A 24,782-nucleotide genomic window follows, 5' to 3' on the forward strand; every position below is an offset into this window, starting at 1 on the left:
CCGCTGGTAGGTCGCTGGTTTTCGCGCCCAAGGGGAAGATTGGGCCATCGTTTTGGGCTTCGGGCGAATCGGATAGTCGAGCCATCTTGTTTATGTCATAACTCTTGTTCTACAATGCCTATAAGGACGTGTGACCTGTCGTTGCAAAGCTCTTGAAGTCTACTTTCTAGACCAATAAAAATCGCCTCATTCCGACATGTAGAACTTGAGATATCATCAAAAGAGTGAACGCCTGTCCGTTTTGATGCTTAGAAAAATAGCGTTTAGCTTCGTTATTGACTCAAAATTATCCCTAGAGATATGCAATGATCCTCGAGTCAACATTCCATCCGTTCATCATCCAAATCAACTCATAACACTCTGAAAGCATCCAAATGACCGTAAAATCACCTGAAACATTAAGAAAACACAAACGGGGCGTAATAGAGTACGACAACGATAACTTATGCAAATGTGATCCTAAATGCAACTAAAATGATATAAATGCCTAATAATGCAACCTAAATGCGCCTAAAATACCCTATACAAATATGACTCATCAAATTCCCCCAAGCTAGACTGTTGCTTGTCCCCGGCAACGGCGCCAAAAACTTGATGAATTAAAAAGTGATACCGCAAGTGCACGGTGTCTGTTGTTAGCAGATACTTAGCAAATACGGGTCGATCCCACAGGGAGACAAGTTCTATTAGTTTTTGCCCAATTATACGAACTATTTCAATAACGAAAGTTGAGTTTGAGTATTAACTACTAAAGCTAAAACAATAATAAAAATGCGTAATTTATCAATGAATTAAAGGTCTAGGGCGTCTGTTCGGTTCACCATGCTTATACCAATCCAATAACACAATTCAATTCGACAACGAATAAACTAGGCCGAGTAATTAAAGTACATGCTAATCCTACGGTCGGGTCTTAACACTTTCAATTCAACATATGCAGTACGGTCGCTAACATAATCAGAATTGCCAATTGTACAAAGCCTCTAAAAACACGATCTTTCGATTCTAATTCCTATTAGCTAGATAATTAATCCATGAAATTGGCCGATAACATGAATCAACGATTAAGAACAAATCAATTGGAATTACTCAATCATAATTTATAAATTAACGAACTTTAATGCATATCAATCATGGTATAAACATGGCTTCCCTTACTTAGCCCTAGAATAAAACTACTCGCTCATAATTGAATTAACAAGCATGAAATATGAATTAACAATGAATTTCATAATGAAAAATAATAAGAAACGATAATTCAAAGCAAGAAATATGAATTAACAATGAATTTCATAATGAACAATAATAAGAAACGATAATTCAAAGCAAGAGAAGCAAGAAGAATTATGAAAATACCTCTATATTGAATAATTGAATGGAATGAACTAGGGCTCAATAATGTGTAGAGAGAAAAATAAAACTGAACGTTTAAAAGAATTCTAGGAAAATAATAACATGAGGGAAATTAATTAGTTCCCTTGAGTATTTATATGCTCCTATTTTCTAAAATAAAAAAAATTAAATAAATATGAAAATAAAAATAAAAGTCGTCGATGATTGGTCGATGGAGCGATGATGTGGCAGCCAAACCCGAGCACGAGCCGCGCACACGGGAAGATAGATGGCGAGGCATGGGCAGCGAGGGATCTCGCGCACCATCCCTCGCTGGCATCATGATGAGCGACTAGCAAGAAGGTAGAGCAGCGAGGGAGCTAGCGAGCCATCCCTCGCTGCCCTGCGCGTGTGTGTAGCAAGCCAAGCGACGAAGCTATAGGCAGCGAGGGAGCTAGCGAGCCATCCCTCGCTGGCCTAGTGAAGTGCAGCAAGACAAGACGACGAAGCTATAGGCAGCGAGGGAGCTAGCGAGCCATCCCTCGCTGGCCTAGTGAAGTGCAGCAAGACAAGACGACGAGCAACGAGGCAGCGAGGGAGCTAGCGAGCCATCCCTCGCTGGCCTAGTGAGATGCATAGCAGGCCAAGGCGACGAGCAACGAGGCAGCGAGGGAGCTAGCGAGCCATCCCTCGCTGGCCTAGTGAAGCAAGCAACCATGAAGCGATGAGGCACGACGATGGATGTAGCGAGCCAACGATAAATGTAGCGAGCCTACGATAAATGTCTTGCGAGCCAACGAGGGATCTTGCGAGCCAACGAGGGATCTTGCGAGCCAACGATAAATGTAGCGAGCCTACGATAGATGTCTTGCGAGCCAACGAGGGGTCTTGCGAGCTATGCACAAGCGATATATCGAGTTAATCATCCCCGGAAAACTCAATTCTCCGATCAAACACTTCGTCTCCGACTCAAACCATCCGGTGATCATTCGTTCCACCTCCAAACACTCCGAAAGCACCCAAATGATTGTAAAATCACCTGAAATATCAAAGAAAACACAAACGGAGCGTAATAGAGTACAATAACGACGACTTATGCAATTATGACTCTAAATGCAACTAAAATGAGACGAATGCCTAGAAATGCAACCTAAATGAGCCTAGAATACCCTATATAAATATGATTCATCAAAACCCAAACAAAAAGACTCCCAAATCTCGCACAACATTCTTAGACAAAGAGAAATACTTCGAAAAGGAATACAATTGAAATTAGTTAACGGTAACTCCATTAATTTCTGGCCTAGAAATTGGGTTGTTCTGGACAACCTCTTAAATATTTGTAATATTGCCTATAACACAATAGAAACAGATCTTATAGTTGCGTACTTTATCTTGCCTTCAAAATAATGGAATATCTCTAAGCTCAGGGAACACCTTCCTCCCCTCATGGTACAAAAAAATCCAAGGAATCTCAATCCCACTAAACAATATGGATGATAGTCAAATTTGAGGCATTACCTCATCAGGCGAATTCATGGTCAAGTGAGCATCCTGGCTGGCTCACGACATTCCTTCCAACAACGCTAAATGGGAATATCATTGGATTTGAAAACGGGATGTTCCCCCAAAATTATTGATCTTTTTATGGCAAATTTGTCATAAAAGTCTGCTAGTCAAAGATATTCTCTATAGAAGAAACATTATTCTGTAGGGGAATACAGTTAAAACATATAACATGTGCGGAGCATCCCCAAAGCCAGGAAAAATGTATAAAGCACAGATTGAGCATACTTACATTCGAAGCGTGTTTTCCCGAGTTTAGTATCAACGAACACGAACAAAGAACTCCAATTGTCGTTCCTCCATTTGGTTCACCGACACGTTAAGACCCGTCTTGATAATCGTAGCTTAGACAACATTCAAGAGTGTTTGCTTTTTCGGGAAGAACAGTTTTGAGTAGAGAGCAAAATTGAAACAACGTAATTTCAGAACTAGGTTTAGGGTTGTGGAAAAACTGATTAGTGTGTGGAATATAACCCAAAGGTTATATTTTTGTAACCGACCAAGACACAAGGCCTTGACCGGCCACACACAGACACACATCGAAGCCACACACGCGCAAGCCCACTACAGGCCGAAGCCCACAGCGCGCGAGCATCAGCGATGGGCCGCTGGCCTCGCTTGCTTGCTCGCTGCTTGCTGCTTCCCCATTGTGCGCGCACACTTGTGTCGCGGGCTAGCTTGCTTGCTGCGCGAGCTCGCTGGCTCTTTGGGCCTTGCGCGCATTCGCGCTTGGCTCGACGGGCCGGAAGCTCTGTTGCGGCTCGTATTCGTGACGAACGCCTTAAGACTATTATTTATCGTATCGTACACGACGAATCACCGTCGTACGATCCGATTATTCGTTTCGCCCAGCTTTACAAATATTCGCGATACAATATACGATTCCGATGCAAGGTCGTATCGTATATTATGTTTTTCCGAACTAATTCCCGTAAAGCTATTAAATGAATTTCCGATTCATTTAATCCGGTGATCTATTACATGCCATTGGTGTGACCTTATAGGTTCAGTCAAGAGTAAGCTGTGAGCCTAATATAGATTAGAACTCACTGATCGGAAGCATTGCTCCAGCTAGCTGTTCCGATCACTTGATCTTACTGAATTAATTGTTCGTAATTAATCTGAACCTTGGTATTAGACTTAATGAACCTTGGGTGAAGGACACATTTCCTTCATATTCCCTTTGGTGTCTTCCCTTTATGCGACACCTATGTAGAAACTCTCAATATTCTGTTTATTCAATGTCCTACTTCGCGAAAAATGTGGTATCTTCAAATCACAAAAAGTGGTTAGACTTTCCATTAACCAATCATGATGTCTTTGAATAATTGCATCCCTTAAAAATATCTTTCTTCACTATGCAAGTTTATTTTTTAATTATGGGCCTTATAGAAGGAAAGAAACGTTCAACCATGCAAATTTTTATCCTTTTAGAATTTTTCACAAAACCTCTTCAGCCTTCCATGAATGGCATTATAAATTGCTTATTGATTCTCACCAACTTGAGGGTACCCATCTCACCTCACACACCTGTAACACCCTAATAATTCCTTGCTTTTATAAAACCATTTTCCAACTTAAAATAAAGGAATTACTAAAATATTACCGCCACCGTGATAACGGTAAAGGCTATTTACCAGAATTACGCAGGGAAATTTAGCTAACTTTCAAAGCATGTAAATTAAATAGTTAATGGCCTCCATACAAATCGGAAGCATTACGGCCAAAACCAAAACATTTAAAAATCATTAACTAACGAATAAATAGTTTATGTAGTCCTGACTATAAAAATAATAGAGTTTATGGATGCGGAAGAGAAAACATCTATCAAACTCAAACCCATGCTTGATAACTTCTCCCGCAAGTTATCTCTACAAACATGTTATTAAAAATCTACTCATCAACAACGCAAATGCAATGATGGATCATCATAGGGTTATTAAGGCAAAGGCCATGACCAAAGGAAATATGAAGCACGAAGTCAGCGAAAGCTCGAAAGCTGAGTACGAATAAGCTAGAATGAAATCTTAGTCTAACATGCTTCACTCAAACAATATAATAATCCACATGCAAAAGCCATTTAATAAACAAATAATCATGGAGACAAGACTTGACACTTGACACGACTCTTGACTCATAGATTAATTAAGAATTAGCTTCAAACGGGTAAAAGAAAGTAACCATAAAAGGAAGGGTGTTTGGATCCCACCAAACACTAAAATAATAAATAAATGTCGGGTCATACCGACAAAATTCCCGCGCTTAAAAGAAAGAATGAAACAACGTCTTGTGTCATTCAAGGAGTACAAGTTTTCCTGAAAGACTCCCCCCATTGTTCATAGTTTCATACTCGAGGTATATATGCTCCAAGAGTTTTGAAGCTCGTTCTGGTTGCACTTTACGTTAATTAATATTTTATGTACAAGGTGAACTCAAGACACAACAACAAGACATAAAATACAAGCAACCAAACAATTAATGACACTTCATTTTAATCCTTTAGGACTTGTGATCAAACACAGGACTCAAGTGATATTACTCCAATTATTCCTTCTCAATATACTATTGAGATAACCCGACATTGCCAGTTAATAAGCGGGGTGTGCACAAGGAACGAATAGTCCTTAGTTCAATTCAAATAGACTTTCCAAACATACCCTACAGACGGGGCAGTATAAATAGTGCAACAAGGCACGAATACTTTGCTCAAAGTATGTTAGACATTAAGTACAATAGCATAAACAAAATCCTTGCATGTGAAACACCCATACATGCATATAACTTTGAACTACATGCTTGACATAATTCAACGATTATCCATAATCACAAAATGATTGTTCACATAGGATTCACAATTCAACAATATTCAATAACATGCTTGTTCTCAACATCAAACATGAATCCAATAAATAATTCAAGTCACATGTCACAAATAACAACATCACATAGTCCTCATGTAAATGGTGGTCACCCTAAGCTTGTACGTACCTCTAATATCTAAGTACTAGTACGGGGGCCACTTTGCGAATCACGACTCAAGGCTAGAAATCACCTCCTATAATTAAAATAAAAAATTTAGTTATTATCCATGCTTACTAAATTTCCAGCAACTTTTATAAATTCTAAAACCTTTGAGTTAATTATAAATAGGTTGCCCATAATTAAAATAATAGTCTCAATTGAAAAATTAAAGTCCTAGTATGAAAATATTAATATTTCGCCTTTAAAATCATTAAAACAACACTTTTAGGCTTTGAATTAAATCTGAAAATTATATATGATTTCCATAATTGAAACTAACGTTAAATTATGTAAATCAATTGACCGTTAAATTGGGATTAAAAACCCTAACCTTAATTAATCATAGAAATCACTTTAAAACATTAAAAATCAACACCTTATTAATTTATTAAATCTGAAAATTATGATTCTTTAACTTAAAACATTCCTCATGAATCCAGACACATTAAACATCACAATACGGTGTTCATAACCGTTCCCAGCAGTTTAATAATCCAAAATCAATAATAATATAATTTTAAAATACGGAATTGAAATAGAATAGGCAAGGAAGTAGAGAATTATACCAAACCCGCCAATAGCACGGTACAATCACGATTTAAATGTGATTGGGTGCAAAAGGATTAAAAATGTACGGAGTATAACACACAACACACATGGTTGTGCATGTGTGTGCGTGTTGTGCAAGCAACGAGCAGCAAGGGGGCAACAGGGCTCGCGTGAACGAGCGAGAGAAAGAGAGTGCGAGTGTGAGTGTGAGTGTGGTTGGGCGACGGGCAAGCAACAACGACATCACCAATAGCAGCGAGCAACAACACGCGAGCGCGTTGCTGTGCGAGAGAGGCGCGAGAGAGAGCGAGCAAGAGTGTGGGTGTGCGAGCGGTGCGTTGTGCGAGAGGCACGAGCAGCACACAAGGACAAAGAGAGGGGAGGCGAGGCGAGCGTGCACGAGGGCACGAGAGCACAACGAGCAGCGATGCTCGGCTGTGTTGGTCGGGCAGAGGGGGCGGGCGAGTAAAGGAAAGAGCACGAGAGAAGAGAGTAAGACAAGGGAGGAGAGAGAAAATTGTGGAATAAGTGGGGATCATTAATGAGGTGAATTGTATTTATAGGTTCCTAATCCCTAGTGGGCTTGGGTTTAAGGGTTTGACATTGGCCTTTGCACAATTGGGTTTGGTTTGGAATTTAAAGCTTAAAATCTCTGTTGGGTTCACCAACTGAATGAATCGGGCTTGGAATTAATTTAACTATTTAAAATACGGCCCAATAAATTTCCGAATTAAAATAATAAATTCATTTCGGGTTTAATAAAAATAATAATTATTTTATTTAAATAAAAATACATTTAAATCATTATTGAATGCAATTTAATTTCTAAAATTCGTAAAAGTACTTTATAATACATTAAAATATATTTATAAATTCCGAAAAATACGAGGTATTACAACACCCCCACTCAACCTCCTGTCACTGATCCAATACATGTTCGTGGTACCCCCCCCCCCCCCCCCAACAGGTACTTTCAAGATCAACTTCGACGACTCTTGTAAACTCTCCTCCGCAGCAGTTGGAATTATCATTAGAGATTCAAAAGGAAAATCCATCTCCCCCTGCACCAAAAATCTAGGCAACTCTAAAGTATTCATGACAGAAGCCTGTGCTCTTCACAAAGGTCATCAGGAAGCTAGAAACCTTAATATCGAAAATATTCTCATCGAAGGCGATAATTTCCTCATCAACACAACTAAAGGCATCTGGCCTACACCTTGGAAGTTACATAATATCCTCACGGACATCAAGTCTATTCTTCAGTATTTTGATCATTGGGGTATCAAGCATATTTACATAGAAGCTAACAGAACAACAAATTGGATTGCATATGTAGGGAATCTAGTTAGTGATAGTATGTATATTGACCCTTATAACAGAGTGCAATTAATTTCTATTGTTCATGATAACTACTTAGGAGTATCTCTTTGAGCGGAGGAACTCCTAAAATTTATTCTTCTTACCTTAAAAATAAATAAATTATTTTGTAAGTCTATGCTTATGCAGAAACCAACTTTATGCTAAAACGTGAAGTGGGATCGCAATTCGCAATGCAAAGGGAGCTCACATGAGATGGAAAAGTTTCCTTCCTTGAAATTTAAAACTTCGTACTTAGCTTTTTACTAATGGTGGATAAGGGGGTCAGCATATACACTGACTTTGCTTGCGGAAAAGCTAGATTGATGTATTCCACTCAATATAAGTGTCACTCTTTTTTATGTTTTAACTTTTTAGATTGTCAGTTTTTTATAATTTCACTAAACAAGGTTATTCACACATGTAACTAATGTCAATTTAACATTTTTTTAAACAATTTCACAAATTTTATGTATCAATGTTGCAATTGAGTACTTTAGCCCGTTCAAGATAATCTAAGTTTCTTAGAGTTTGGTTTTATGATTTTGAAAGTCGTATGATTTGTATTGAATCATGAACTAAAAATAGTAATATATATAGCAATCATATTGATTTTTCAAAACCAAATTAAACTGGAACCGTATTTAATTAGTATCTCATAATGCTCACCTGATATCCTCCTTGTGTTAATCAAGGAGATTAATAAGGTCAGTCTCAAATGTTAGTTCATGTCAAAACTAGATAACGTCATTTATGAGTTCAAATAAAATACTTGCCGAGTGAAATTAGATAACCTCATTTATGAGTTCAAAGCAATGATTGTATGCCTTGTTTGCAGGGAGTAAGCTCCCTCTGGTATGATATAAAACATTTTCAATGTAAAATGATTTTCCATGGAAAATATTTTTCAAGGGAAAACACAATTCCAAACTAGTTTCCCTTTGTTTGGTTTCTTTAAGGAAATTGGGAGAAGATGGTGAAGATTGAGGGGGAAGAAGGGAGAGTGAGGTAAGGAGGAAAGATGGAAAAGTGGTTACTCCCTTTCAAATGGAAAAGGTATTCCACCTTTAAAGGAGTTATGGGAAATTGTTTTTCATTCCTTGCCAAACCAAACAACGTAAAATGATTGGAAGGGGGAAAACCGTTTTCCGTGAAAACGTTTTGCACCCTAACAAACGGAGCCTAAGTGTTACACTCCGAATAGATATTGATGCAGGCTTGCTGTCTCAATATATTGCAGTAAAAGTATACAAATACAATTATATTCAGTACAAAGATTTGATTGCAGTAAAACAACTGTTTTAAGTTCAGATATCACAACATATCCACTACCTATGTATAGTTAGGACATCTTAAGAAATGCCAAGTTCCTGTTGGAGCAGCTTGAATCTATGAATCTGTACTTCATTTTAGTTTGAACTAGTTTATAACCATATTTCTCCACCTTTAACCTAATCTCTCTTCAAAGTTTTAGTCACGATTGCTTTGAAAATTTCTATGGCAAGATAAGAGAAGCCAGTAATACCTAGACCTACCAGCAGGATAAGACGGTCATAAGCTGTATCTTGAAGGGTATATACTCGAAGTCCAATGACATCCCAATTGCTCTCGGTCCAAACAGGGTCCGCCATGCTCATAGGGTCTGATGAATTTGGAGACAGTAATTTCCAGGATCCAGTCTCAGACTTGTACTGAAGACGGGTTGAAAATGCAGGGACGTATCTGAAAAAGAATTGAAAACGCATCAATCAATATGGAAAGAAATAAAACCGATTGATGAATACTATAACCCCATTACAGTTTACAAACCCATCACATGGAAATAATTTTGTCACATTAATATCCCTTTTGTGATAGTTATGTCCTGAGATTTCTCCATCGTTCCAAGCAAACAATTATGAGAAATCCAAGCATAATTCAAAAACTATTTCCGTCTTTCCGACATGTAATGTAAGTGTAACCCCCTTGTTTTTTCTTTCTGGGAGGGATTAAAATCCCGAAATAGATGCACTATTAAGTCATCATGAGTACATATTATTTTTCTGTGATAGAGTCATGGCAATTATTTTTCTAGACAATTGGAGCATAAAATTGAATGAAACAAAATATCACTCTTCAGACAAGCTAAAATCAGCAGTCCCTGAAACAGAAGCAGCAAGTGAAGCAAACAGAAAAACACACTATTGGAGAGAGTCAAATGCATGTTAACATTCCATCAATTTGAAGCCATTTACAGACAGCTAACCAGGGTACTTTTTCAAAAGTTTATTTTTAATTTTTTATCACAAGACAACCAAAAACTGGGTAGCTGAAACTGAGCCTATACGGAATAGGGCACACTTCTGATCATTTGTCAGTCATCGCTCAAAATTAAATTCTTTCCCTTCAACCAAAATACTACTAAACTAAGAGGGTAAAAGTAGCGGTATTGTTGTTACCTGGTAGTGGATCTAACACAGACACCCTTTTTATCAGTCTCTGCTTTTATACACAATTCACCTTGACTGCTACAACCTTTTTGACAGTTCAAACTAGTATTCTCCATCTTTGTTGCTGTCTTATCGGCTAAAAAGTTCCAAACAAATCTGGATATATCGCTAGAAGACCCAGGTTGTGGAGTAGATGAAGGATCAGTAACAATAACTCCAACATAGCTGCTAGGGCAGGAATCCGTAGGCGAAATATACTTTTTCACCAGCCCACAAGACAAACCAGGATCACATTTTAACAGACAACCCAAAAGTTCTTCTACCAAAGAGGCATTAACACGGATAGCATCCAGATCCAAGTTAGTGGAGTTCTTCAGGTCAGTGGCAAGTATGTAGATAGAACGGGCAACAAGAGAAGCAGCAGCAACAATGGATTTGGAGTTGATGTTTGCTGCAATAAAATGAAAACAGCACTTATGAACCAACATTTTGGTTTATACTTCCTATCTCATTAACACAAAGCAAACTCCGGGAATTGATATTAACTCACAAATATCATCAAGGTGACTATGATAGAATTCATTTGCAAACATGGCATCAAAATCTTCTAAAATGACACCGGATATTTGAGAATTCTGCAAAGACGAAAAAACTTATTTAGAATACTGATGCCAGTCTGTCATAACTCTCAAGCCAATGAGCAAACGCAATTGCAAGTTTCAATATTAGCTTTCAAAGTCAAGATATGGTGACCTGGGGAAAAATTAACACAGATTAACAGAAAGGTTAACAACTTCTGATCGCTAACCCATCAAGTTACATATTCACAAAATACAACTTTTCGGCAGAGGTTCCATATCAAATCGTTTCCTATAGAGATTTTGAAATCATATGCATAAAAAGTATCATCTGCTAATCTCCCTTCCAACCCTTTCAAGTACAAAGCATCTAGTTGAGGAAAAGCTGAGTCGATGAAATTGCTCGCGGATGACTTCTAAGAAAGATGAGAGGTTAAACACATCCACTATGATTATACTAAAGCTGATCAGTATATAAGCAATCTGTCATTCTACTTTCATTTTCTTCCATTATTTTTAGCAAGGTGATAGGTATGATAAGCTCTTTAACTAATTCATTTTTAATGGGATATGCCCTTAGGCCCAGAGTATTGCAAATTTTCTAAGATACTTTCAAAAATCTGGAATAAAGAATGAAGCTAACCAGGAATATACTTCAAACCCAATGGATTTTAAACAAGGTACTTGACTAAGTTGCCACAGGCCACAGCATTCACTTATGGGGCCTTGTCCTTAGTTCTAAAAAGCGCGCATTGGTTGTGCCTAGGCTCAAGGTGCAGGTCCTGGCGCCTAGCCATGACAGGCTCAGGCACCCTCCAAAAGGCGCACGCCTTTGCGCCTTTTTCCCAGGCTCAAGGTGCAGTGCCTTGCGCGCTTTATGGTATAAGGCTCCGATTGTTGACAAGCAATATATTTTTTTTGAAAAAAGGCCAAAACCACGTGACTTTAATGGCTTCCTAACAGTTAAAATTTACTCTATTGAAAAGAGGAGAGAGAAAACCCTAAACTTTTCCATTTTTTCCTTGTCTCTTTCAGCAACAGGTCATGCATACTCTTCTTTTTTCTATTTTAAAGTAACTGTTTGAATAGCCAGTGACTAAAATGTTAGCCTTCCTAGTCCCTCTTTTGTCTAGCTTTTTCCTCATAAAGGCTTTTGGTCTTAATGTAATTACTATTTTACCCCTTTGTGAAACAAATAATACTATTTTGATTATTATTTTCAGAAAATAAATACCACAAAAAATTAGAAAAATTGTGCGCCTTGCGCCCAGGTACTTTTACGCCTTTTAAAACTAAGGCCTTGTCAACGCAATGGTTTGGTGCTTCATTTCTGTTCCAGATTTACTCTAATTAATGTAACATAGAGCTTGATTTAATTGACAGAATAACAGATACCAACCAATCGATTTTCAACACAGTTGAAGCTTGAAATACAGAGCAACATTTTAACATCAAAATACAATGCCCTGAAGCAAGTCGCACTAAACCATCTTTTAATTATCATCAGGAGTGTAATAAGAATAGTGAATTACACTTTAAACATGGGTTTCTCGGAAGTCGGAAACGTTCCATGTAAATATAAGGATAGATAAAGCTAAAAGACCCACTTGCAAAGTATATATTGCAAATATACATTGACACCCCTTATCATTCCCTAGTCAGGTTCCCTTATAGCGGCATTGGGTCAATGTTATGTATCTGTGGCCACAATTACAAAGGCTAGTCTTTTGAATCTCAAACCGCTGCCTGATTGCCAAGATTTCGCTACACACCAGATATAGCTACAATAAATTGAAAGATTAAATAACTACTTGTGCAACATTTCTAACCTTGTTCAGAAATGACATCAATGAAGAAGGAGGGATTCCAGGATTTAAAATATTTGCTGCGGAAATCTTGATGTTATCTGATTTTAGTGAAACTTGTGCACTTTGCAAAGCATTGAATGTCTCATTTGCCACCTTTGTCCCCTACAATCGATGCAAACCATTATTGAACAAGCATATTGGACAAACAGGGGAGTGGAAACAGGAACCACAAAGCTAATCCTATAAGCAAATTCAAGACTTTTAACACCGGATATCCAAAAACAAAACTGATGTATAAAATGCCTTGAGAGAAAAACCAAAATCATGCTTTCCTGCAGACAGCACAGTAAAAGTGGAGATTGCATCACAGTAATCCAGTGTAGGCGAGTATTGGCATGACCAGGATCCAGGGGAGTAGTAAGGCAGCTGGCAGGTATGACTGTATAAGGATAAGAGCGCGATGTCTGCTTGTTTTTGTTATCTTGTTGCCCAACCAACACACATACTGAAAAAGTATCAACTTGAAAGTAGAAGTAGCCTAATAGAAATCACTCTGTTGCATGATACTTCCTCCATTTAGAAATAGTTGCACCATTTTGACTTTGTGCACTATTCTTTTATTAACTTTAACTCTCTTTTTACAAAATATATAAAAAATAAATGTTATCATATAAAACATTGTTGGATTAGTCTCAATGTCTATTTTTAAAATATCAAAAAATATTATTTTTATTAATAGATAATTAACGATATTAACGGTTAAAGTTGTGCATTGGCAAACGTAAAAGTCAAAATGGTGGCAACTACTAGCGGAGGAAGTATGTAACACATAATCCAATTAGCTTATTTTAATTTTTTGGTAAATTTGGATCTAGTTCAGATTATGATACAAGCCAAAATAAGTGGAAAAGGACACCCTAAGATACACTGGATTTTAAATACCTGAAATTAACTTGTTCTGGTCATCTGTGTATCCAAAAAGAACAAGAGGTTAAAAGCCTGATGCTTCAGTAACATTGGTGTTTAACAATATCCAGTTCATTTTATTCTTTGTTCCCATGCTTCGAAGTGTTTGGTAATGAAAAGACAGACAGAAAGAAGACTAACCTCCCATTCATTTATATCATACGCAGAGAAAGGTCTTAATTAGCAATTTCAGATCATATATCCTTTTGAAGTATAGGCAGGACTAGTTATCAAATATTTATATTTTCAATTTGTAGCCTATATATTTATATAAGTATCACAAGACAAAGCATATAAAAGAAAAACGAAAATATTTTATCATGATAATATTGGGAAAAGCTGAGTTCCTACGACGATCTCCTACGACGATTCATGTTAGCCGACCCCAAATCATGTTGGGACTAAGGCTTTGTTGTTGTTGTTGTAATATTGAGAAAAGCTGAGTTCTTACACTGTGTGAATGGACGAAAAAATTCTTCACCCCACCATCAAATCCCTTTCCTATCGACCCAATCTCCAGAACCTGAACAAAATACATAGGAAGTCAACCAATCAGCAAAGCTTTGTAATAAATGGAGCAAGATTTGGTCAGATAAAATAAACTGCAACAGAAAGTGGAACATACAAGTCTACCACATCTTCTGGAAAATGAAGCATTTTATAATCAATATGCATGTAAAAAACCCGAAGAATATCACTTAAAAGTTTTCAGCATGTATATGAACGGGAACCACAACAAACAACATTGGGGCTAAATTTTTGGACTTTTTGTACTCCCTCAGTTTCTTATTGGATCTTCATGTTTCCTAATTGGGTGTTTCAAAAAATTCTGTTTGTAATCTTTCTTATTATATCACTTCAATTAAATTTATCCTCAATTTTTAAAGATTACCCCAAAATATCCCCACTTTTCCACCAAAATTTGTATTCACAAGCACCTTTTATTTCACTAATTCCCTTTAAGAAATAAAGTTTTCATCCATGTGAATATGATTAGGTAGTAACGTATCCATAACACTTGGAAAAATCAATTTCAACATGACATGCACTACTTCAGATTCTTGTCTTCCAATCTGCGTATCCTTCATCCTCATCCATGAAATACTTAAACTATCTTTACCAGAATAGTGCCCTCTATTGTCACCAAAACCAAAATCTACAATGGTCTCACCAATCTCAACTTCTGTCTTGTTTTTTTTAAGGTCAAGGCCACTTTTTTATATGCATATGCTCATGCAGTCAGATGGAGGTCTTCATATAGAAGTATGGAATGCCTGGAATGATGTCTATGTCCCCATAATGAATGAACGTATACTGATAAGATTTCATGCTTTGGGGCTCCAATAGCATTAGAAATAAAGGAATATCGAGAGAAGTAGTCATCAAACGTGATTGTACAGAATGTACACTAAAGCAATTGACACCAATATGATATGACAATGATATTGACTACTGAACACACTCTGTGATACTGAATCCGAACGGTTCACTATTATTTGGCTTTTACTAACTGGACCTAATCAATGTGGCTCATTACTTAAGTCGTTAAATTATCCCAATTTCTAATTAAATTTGAAATACTGCGTAGTAGATAGTGGTTGCAATTTAGATCACCACCGAAATAGCCTCATTCTCGTTGTAGAGTACATGTATCTCACCACTTACCCATCTAAGATGAAAGCCTCTTTGAAGTCGTTAGGATAATAAAGATATTGCTGTGTCAAACAGCACTATTTGTTCCATTGAAATCACAAGTGTGGCCAATTTTAACACACCAAACCAATATACAACTGCATGGAATTCAATTAAGGTCGTTCTATCATCTATGGGTCCTTTCACAAAGCCACCCATTTGTTGCATACTGGCATGTATTAACCTCACCCCGCAAATGTCGAAATTTTTCATGGACTGTTATGCTGCTGGATGTATTGTTTATCTTGATTAAAACAGCAATGCACATTGATATTATTGATATCTACGTATAAGAAAATTGTGTCCTACTGTTAAGAGTTATGACTACAACTCTTTAGAACCTCTAATTATCAAGAAATGGTGCTAATAGTATAATTTTTCAAATAGTCTAAAATAATGTTTCAGAACACCTGTGACATCCATGACATCATGAATTCATGACCGTTTCCCTCATCTAGATCATGGCAGAAATTCTTTTTCTCTATTCATAATTGGTTGAATTTCTCATTAACTTTCTAAGTGTTTAGTTCAAGAATCCGTAACAAATCGATTAGGATAGTCAGTTTGCAAGAAAGATGTTCTTATAATCAATGTAAGTCCACAGTACACTTCAAAATGAATAAATTACTGCAATCCAAACAGAAATGAAAGAAATGTTTAAGAAATCAAGGTGAAATAATGCCACACGCAATATATTACCGTTTCGATCAATGTGCTGTTTAGACCTGCAACAGCTTCTGACTGCAAGTCAAGTTCATGTAAGAATCTTCGGCTACCAAGGTAACCCCAGGCTTCTCCGGTAAGAACCAGAAAAACAAGCTGCGATACAAGTGAGTTAATAGGACAAATGGCAAGAAACTGAAAATTTTACAGAAACATTTTCATATTAATACTACTTTGAAAATCTTTTTCCCCATTCTCGAAAAAGTTTAAAAGATCTAGGGAAGGGCCCAATCCATTTATTCAGGTAAAATTTAATAATAAAAGAGAGTAGCTAAACACACAATATATCAAGGGGTGAAAAAAAATTGTGCTAGATACTTTTCCTAATTGTATTAGCTTCATTGAAGCTAAACAAACAGAAGTAAAAAAACTAAATCCCCAAAGAAACAGTCCTTGTTATGCCACATGGAACTGTAATACAATCTCCTAATCTTCTTACTCTTCACAGAACAGCTGCAACACGAGATCTTTCAAAGTCCCAGGATATAGCCCTCGTTAGGAAATAAAAGAACCCCACAAAAGAACTTTAAGCGGCGAATAAACTCCAAATGAAAAATTCTATCACAATCATATCTGGCTCCTAATTACTAGAATATCTAGTCACCTGCTTCTTAAAGCTCTTCAAATAATCTGAATGAGAAAGAGCATCAGCAGCTGCCAGCAGAGCAATCAATCCCTAAAAATATTGAGAAGAAATATAATATAAGCATCAACTCAGCCAAGAAACAATGCGGCACTTGAAGAATTTCCATACTATCACCAAACCTATCATTAAGCTTGAGCTTACAGATAAAGGTGAATCTGCACCAAGACCTTTGTCACGGAAAAAAGAAGCGGAATCCATAGTTGCCATTGCCAGTATAGTAGGCTTGGCTATATCTGAAGATGACTCAATGATGGGAGGAAGAGACGACCAAACACTGCCCTTCATATCAACAAACAGGAACATAAGATTAACAAGAAAAAATATTAGAGGAAATACAATGAAAGAGGACAATAACAAACATGAGGTTAAGATTAAGAAGCCCAAAGCTTAGAGGAAAGACTGGAAGAGAACAATAGACCATCCATTTTCTCAAGCAAGTAAAGAAAGAACTGAAAAATATTCAAAACGAAATAACAAGGTATCAGAAGATTGCCTTTTCCCTTTTCCCTAATATTTTTGCAATCATGGAAAATAAAGGGGGAAATGATACATTTACATGAGTTCACATCATACTGAAAATTAGGGGCTGTTTAATTTTCAGGAATGAATAAAGGGAAAAAAATGATCATCCTTGATTCCAGTTGGGGTTGTTTGATTGCACTATTTTGTGATTCTTTTTCCCTGCTTTGGAGTTTTCAAAATCCCAAAGCCTTTCTTTATAATTCCCCACCCCTCCTTAAACGGTCGAGTTCTCTTTTCTTAGGAAATCAAGCAACAAAATATCAGAAATTTGAAAAAACTTCCCTGAGAACCAAACAGCCTTTTATAGTTTTAGATTATAACTATTTTGTTCTTGATGACTACCGGTGTAGAGAAGGGGAGTACGGATAGTGGGAATGAAAAAGGGTGTTTCATATGTTGAGAGGATAGAGAGAATATATTAGTTTGTGCTCCATATGGTGAGAAGATAGAGAGTACATTAGTCCACGTTCCTTCTTATTATTCCTATGTTACACCAAATAAAAAAAGAAATTTCTTTTCTTACTACTACCTTCCTCTTATTTCTGCTCATTTATTCCTTTGCTTTTCCCTTACCCTTATGTGAACCAACAGTCTTTTATTAGTTTTAGATTAAAATTTTCATTTGTTCTTTAAGTTACATTCCGTAACTCATAGTGATTCACTAATTTAGTTAGTTATTTCATGGTTCTTTAACGTTGTAATCTCATCATCTTATTCTACTTCAATTGTTATATTACACTTCATATTTCGATTGGGGAAACTATTCATATTCTGTTTCCTTCTGTTTCCATGTGGAATACTCAGAACCTTGCCTCAGAAAATTATACATAACAAGTTGTTTTGGGGAGAGGAGAAAATTTGGCATGCCAGAATAAAAAGGGAGACAGAATTTCAGAATGGGGGGGGGGGGGGGGGGGACCAGATCAATTATTTTACAATAAATGTGCACAGCAATATTTGAAGACATCAGCAACATCCACCACTTATATCCTGATAAGAACGTCATTTGAACTCTATACATCATCAAATTAGAGATATCAGAACTCCAGCTCATTCTAATAAATAAAAGATAGACTATAGTTAACAATGCTTGCAGACTGAAGAGGTGAAGAACTCTCACCTGTGCCCACCTAAGGGGAGGCATGTGCTTGCTTTTAGACAAGAATCTGAATCACGAGTATCGGACTTTGTTGTCTAAACAAAACAAAAAGAAAGACAAAGTGTTACTGATACATAAAACTTGCATGTTATCAATGACCAAATTTTGATTTTTAATTTGATCAATGACCAATTATGATTCTTTAAAGATTGATTTAGTGACAGAGGCTATATGCAACAAAAGAAAGGAATAAGAACAAAGTATTTCACCTGCATAACAAGCTGAAACTCAGCAACATCCTGACTGTATGACCTATTATTCTTTTCATTTTTTCTAGCAACCTGCATATACCAATTTGAAACCTCAGTCCCAGCAACATCAATTTTGGAATTTTTTTTATTTTTTTTAATTTAAATTTTATTAATTCACTAAATTAATTAAAGTATGATTAACGGTTGATTATGATATGATTATTGACTAATTGGCCAGAATATGGGCTAAGGTAGCAATTGACAACAATAACTAAACACCTACTTAGTAATTGGCAACTTTAAACAATTTAGGTAGTAATTCACAAAGTCACTAAAGACCTAGGTAGTAATTTGCAAATTTTCCTGAAAATTACTGATTAAACTGATGTTAAGTAACATTTGATGACTCTCGGTTGATTTTCAGATATACAGTTGACTAAAACTGATCCGACTAAAACTGACTTTTATGGATCAAAACTCAGAAGTGATATTTATTGATAAAAAATGATATTTTCTAGTTAAAATTGATTTCGACTGATCAAAACTGATTTGCATAAAACTGCTTAAGTTGATGAGAACAGGCCTTAAAGTCCAATAATCATCTTTATGCATCGTATCTGAAACAGAAAAATGTGGAAAAGGCAACCAACTCAGTGAGCATGTACCTATGCCATAAGATGCTACTTTAAGTCCTCCGTTCTATTGTGTTCATTACATTTCCCATTTCCATCCACTTCTTTATTGGTTACACTTCTACAGCTCTAATTTATTCCTAATTGGCAAACTTTCATTTCAACCTTACCCCTTAATGCCCCATACAACCCCCACTTGCGACACTCTCCTATTTTTTTTATTAAACAAACCCCACTTGTTTCACTTTGTTTCCTACTTTTCTTACACAAACCCCACTAACTTTCTTCTCTCTCCTACTCTCCTAAATTCTTGTATAGTTTAAATGTAACCCAGCAAAAAAAGAACAGATGTCATACATAATTACCTCCAGGAAAATAATGTCAAAATATTACGCTTCACATGGGATTTAAAATATCCATTATGCTACATTAACTTCATTACATACATGCGCATATATAAACATTTTTGCTGCTCAAAGATACCAAAGTAGAACTTCCAATTAGCAATCAATCAGTACAAGTTTCAGAGCCTACTATTAGCACAATGATAGATGCAAAAGTATAGGAAAGTAAATGACCTCCTTCAAGACAGACGTATTGTTCTCAGACAGCAAAAATACAGGGAAATTGTAGCTGTGCCACATGATGCCTGATCCCTGAAACAGCGAGCAGTATAGTGTAACACTCTTGGACAAAAAAGATGAATGAGAAACAGGGAATGCTTATTATGCAGAATCAGTTTACGCCTTTACAGGCAGCACTGTTAAGTGTCAGTTTTATAGTGAGAATAAGCATGGGCCCTCTGCTATATTTGCATATATCGGGGGAAGGGGGGGCGTTGGAATCACCTTTTAAGTTGTTCTCCGGCCACTTACCTTAATTTTGTTGAATACCACCAAAGTTATTTAATATTCCTCTAGCTATTCACCCGTGCTATTTTAAAAAATTCAAAAAATGTCTATCTTTTTCAGCGACCATCTAATGATATTTGGGTTCAGGTTTGCTTACCCTTTATCAATCAATTAAGCATTGTCTCTTAAACACTTAATGATAACCCAACACGGATCTCGTTATCCCACAACTTATGAATTATCTTGTATAGTTGTATGTTATTAAGTTTTTTACATTTAACTGGGGCAAGGTGTCTTTCAAACTTTAACTTTGTGTGAAAAATATAACTACAAGGACGGTGAAGGCAAGATGAAAATATCAAAGAGAATGGGAACATTAGCCGTAACAATTGTGATTTAAGAACAATTTGTTTCAATCCCCTCACCTGTTGGGGTCTCTCCTTATTTAATCTTTTTGGGCTACAGTAAAACTGGGGAAACTGAAAAACAGGGGGGCTGGAAATTTTACAGTCAAAAAGTACACTGTAAACTTATTCAGATTGATGTCTACCAATTTAATGTTATTTCGGAGAGTTTCTATATATTCAAACCTAGCTAGCTTTTACACAGTCCATTCTCTTTTCCTGTCGTTAAAATTCTTTTGTCCACTATGTTTAATATGCACATAAAACATTAAAACGCATTCTACACATGTTACTGTTAGTGTTTCACATAATTCTGAAGAATCGCAATGAAAAGGCAAAACATGAGATAATAGAATACAACATACATTAGGATTCCATTCATATGTGAGATTCTCGTATGGGGAGAATTTGGATTGAGGAAATTTTTCATCTGGAGAAAATCCTGCAAGAAAGAAAATTGCTAGGAGATTTGCTATACAAAAAAGTTATAATATCTGATATAGTAAATGTCCAGAAAATCATGACAATGCAAACCTTTCAACTTCTCTTTATTGGTTTCGGCCTCAATTAAAACACCGCCAATGTTCCTTTCAAAATCAGCATCTGTTGCTACTCTGAGAGCAAGAAACATATCCAGTTATACAAATGTCAGCTAATTAACAGTTGCCAGTTTTTTTTTTTTTTTTGAATTACTGCAGATTTAATAAGACAGAAAGACACAAAGTAGGAGTTTTTCATCAACTACAAGCTGTTAGTATCACAGAGTGTACCATTCAATGAAGACGAACATACCAAGCTTTATGCATCATGCAAAGCTAGAAAAAGAATAGAATCCCGCATTTCTAAATTGATGAGTTGATGACTATAGATTCTATTGTTTGTGAACTAGCTCCCTTCTTTTGGTAGGATCTAGCTCCCTTTGTGTCCCTTAATTTTCTATTGAATCATTTTAGAAGTTCTAATGCAGCCAGCATTGAAAAAAAAAATTACTTGCCTTTTATCTTCCATTAAACACATTATCAGGCATGAGAAGAAGTTCCAAAGACACATTTGCAACGAGTCAATAAAAAATTATAAAGGTTTGTAATGATCAAGGTTTTTTAAAAGAATGTTGGTCCAGGGAGATCAGATTAGAAGGGCACTAGATAGTTAAATATCGCTGACATACAGACAGATCTCTAAAGAGAATCATAGGAGTCCAGCCAAAAGCCTTATTTACATTTTTTATATTATGATCGAGATTGAGTTCAAAATAGTTAAATTCCAAAAAAAAAAAATTAAGGCAGTCATGCTGATGAGAATGTTGATAAGAAGAAGAAGAATTGGGGAACAAATACAATACAGAACGGGAATCAAGGATACAGTATATTACTATATTTTTAAGAACAGCAACAAAGAAAAAGCCTCTATAGAAATACAAAAAGTAATTAAAAGTTACACTTCGCATGACGTTTTAACTACAAAAGGTTGCGGACAGAGTGGTAACATAAATCTCAAACTAATCAAACTTTAATCACCAACTATCATGCTTACTTCTAAATTAAGAATCATAGAAAGAGAAATAATAGATGTCATGAATTATCCTTAATTCCTTATCAATTGAGCACTATACTGGGAAAAAATGTGTATAGAGATATTTTAGTGGAAGTAAGACACTAATAGAGGTTAAAAAAACCAAGCATAAAATGCATATTCAAAGAACAAGCTGCATAAGATAAACATATACCGGTTGAAGAAGCTTTGAACTTCATCCACAGAGAGAAGAACGGTAGACAGCTGATTTATTATGCCAGCATCACCATACCTCACAACAGGAGCAACAACTTTTTCCCGTCCAGGATCTAGACAATTAAGTTTAAACACCATTCAATTTAAGACAAATGAAAACTTAAATTTCTGTAGAATGTGGTGAAGGGAATTTGAAATATTTTATTTTCCTTTTTATTTTTTTATTCTTTCCTTCTCAGTCCTTTTTCTTTCATTTTTCTCTTTCATTGGGGTGGGAAAAGATTTTTGTGTGCAAATCGCTTAGAAAAGTTTGGATAATAAACCAAATGAGAAATGCGATGAAAACTTCCATACAGGACAATGAAAACTTACTGGCACAGCCAATCTCCCCGGAAAGATTCAGAAGTCTCACACAAGGAAATCCATCAATCACTTTATACATTGACCTCTCAAGATCAGGAACCGAGTTCAATGAGTTGATCTTGCCTGAAGTTGTTGAATTGCATTCGAAGTCCCAAATGTTAGTAGAAGTGTAAAAGAATTTTCACAATCAATTTCATTAATCAACATTCTCAAAGTAAGCAATATGAAAAGGGGAATAAATCGCAGCAATATCTTCAAAACCAAGCCGGAAATTATATACTAGATCTTTCCGATTTTATGTTTTCAGCTCTGTATCCTCACTTCAAAGTGTTAAGTACATTGAACACCTATATTTCATTTTATTTGGTAGGAGTGAGACCTGTACTTTGGTAATCCACATAATCAGATATTCTTCTTATCCTAACAACTTCCCTGCACAATCTCACTTGTGTTGCCATAACATACAGGAATTGGGCATTTCACAGTTCATAGAAGCTGCCAAGATAGAACTACTCCTCCCTACCCTCTCCATGATAATCATAAAAGTGGGAGATGCATAAGCATCCAGCTCACTAAGTTGAATTTATTCAATACATGGGTGTGGCTAAGTTTGCATATTCAAATGGTAATTGGAATCAGTGTTTACTCTCCAACTTGTGCAACACTGGTTTTCCATGATTGCAAAGGATTCAAGAAGAAAATAATGGCAGCGGCTTGTTTGATAGTTATTTGGCAACATGAATTTCATTTTAAATCCATGGCTTCCAACTAAACCCACCATAACTAATAACAAGTTCCCATAGTACAGTTCATTTCACTTCACAAACCCAAGTTCTGTAGCAACATAACATGATCCCAAAACTTCTCATTCTCCACCGCCATGTTACGCCCGATTGAAATTTGAAACAGTATTGCATTACCCTATTAATAATGCAAACTAATAAGCAAATTTGACCTAATATGTGTAAAAATGTGGGGAATTGACCAATTACAATTCATCAAAACTACGATTATAATATTCGCATTTGTTAAAGGAAATTCAGCAGCAGACTGACCTGAGAAAGAGACGGAAAGCTGTGCAAGGAAGCATATGAGCAGAAACGAACAGTTGTAGGACGCCATTGCAGAAATTGAACTAGTCGAAGATTATTGGATTCAACCCTACACCATTTTCATTTGCAACGATTTATCTCTTTGTTCTTCCCTTTCTCAAAGTAGTCAACTTATCAAATTTGGAAAATGAATGTAGAAAGAGTTGCTGATTTATCAGTGATTAATCGGAAAAACTCGTTTGTGGCCCGGACGTTGCCCCGGTTTCTTACTTTTATTCGGATTTATTTATTTTGTAAATATGTGCACATGTAGATGGAGTCTTCGTCGACATCATGACATCGAATTATGGTGGTGACACAAGATTAGTGATCGATCAACAACTTTCCCAAATATGAAACCCTACATTCGAAAATCAAAACAAAGTTGGATACTTTTCTTCATAATTAGTTGATTTATTACACAGTTTTTTTTTTTCCACAAATTCTTATTTACTGTTGTACAATAAATATTGTACACCGGAGTAAAAGTTAACTCAAAATGCTTAAAAGTTAAGCTTATATATGTAAAAGTTATCTATTTTTAAGTGATAAATTTTTTCATTTTAGTATAACTTATTTCTTCAAAATCACTAATAATGTATAAAATCAATCATTTAATCCTTTAAAATATTTATTTACCAATTTTTTTTACTAATATAAAAGTTAATCAAAACTAGGTTAAAGTTACAAAAAAAAGGGTTAAAGTTATCATGGTGTACAATAAATTTATTGTACACCTTGTGCGCGCAAGACCTTTTGTTTTTTTTTTTTTTGCTTTTGAGGCTTAAGCTAGAAAAGTAATAACGGAACATTTATAAATTAAGTAATCATTTCCTTTTTTTCCCTTTTTTTCATTCACTTTTATTTAATGTGTTATTTAACGTCAAAATAATATATATGTTTATGTAGAAAGATGTAACATAAGTTGTGGTTGGCTAAGATGGTAGGAAGTGTAACATTTTTAACAAAGAGGTCTAGTGTTCGATCCTTGTTACATGTTTTTGGTTGTAATGACATGTCATGATGCTAATTAGTGGTGACGTGGCGTAATGAGGATAGGTATACGTGACACGTATACATGCTTAAGAACGCCTTTTAATATATTAGTATAGATTTTATTTTTTTATTTATTTTATGGAAACTTCATTAATAATTTCGAGCGATTTCCGTCAATA

At 35.9% G+C, this 24,782-nt stretch overlaps 1 protein-coding gene across 1 annotated transcript; it reads right to left on the reverse strand.

Moving 5' to 3' along the window:
• Positions 1-9,027: 9,027 nt before the first annotated feature.
• Positions 9,028-23,858, reverse strand: LOC110794297 (nicastrin). Its single transcript, XM_021999243.2, has 16 exons — positions 23,572-23,858; positions 22,526-22,639; positions 22,152-22,266; positions 20,960-21,039; positions 20,791-20,867; positions 19,749-19,826; positions 18,557-18,628; positions 18,309-18,382; positions 16,808-16,940; positions 16,625-16,696; positions 15,997-16,116; positions 14,057-14,128; positions 12,661-12,801; positions 10,804-10,888; positions 10,263-10,704; positions 9,028-9,546 (listed from the first exon to the last, which is right to left on the reverse strand). Exons 1-16 carry the CDS (start codon positions 23,636-23,638, stop codon positions 9,276-9,278), a joined length of 2,013 nt encoding a protein of 670 aa, XP_021854935.1. The 5' UTR covers positions 23,639-23,858; the 3' UTR covers positions 9,028-9,275.
• Between the last annotated feature and the right edge of the window lie 924 nt (positions 23,859-24,782).

The sequence above is a fragment of the Spinacia oleracea genome, chromosome 1 (assembly GCF_020520425.1).
Source record: "Spinacia oleracea cultivar Varoflay chromosome 1, BTI_SOV_V1, whole genome shotgun sequence".
Classification (NCBI taxonomy): Eukaryota; Viridiplantae; Streptophyta; class Magnoliopsida; order Caryophyllales; family Amaranthaceae; genus Spinacia; species Spinacia oleracea.

Bases quoted from the DNA above. Each gene is read 5' to 3' on its own strand.
- LOC110794297 (XM_021999243.2), bottom strand. From the start codon at position 23,638: ATGGCGTCCTACAACTGTTCGTTTCTGCTCATATGCTTCCTTGCACAG. The intron at 22,267-22,525 runs GTAAGTTTTCAT...TTAATTGTCTAG, and splicing joins CGGGGAGATTGGCTGTGCCA to ATCCTGGACGGGAAAAAGTT. The intron at 19,827-20,790 runs GTATGTTGTATT...TCGCTGTTTCAG, and splicing joins CATATGAATGGAATCCTAAT to GGATCAGGCATCATGTGGCA.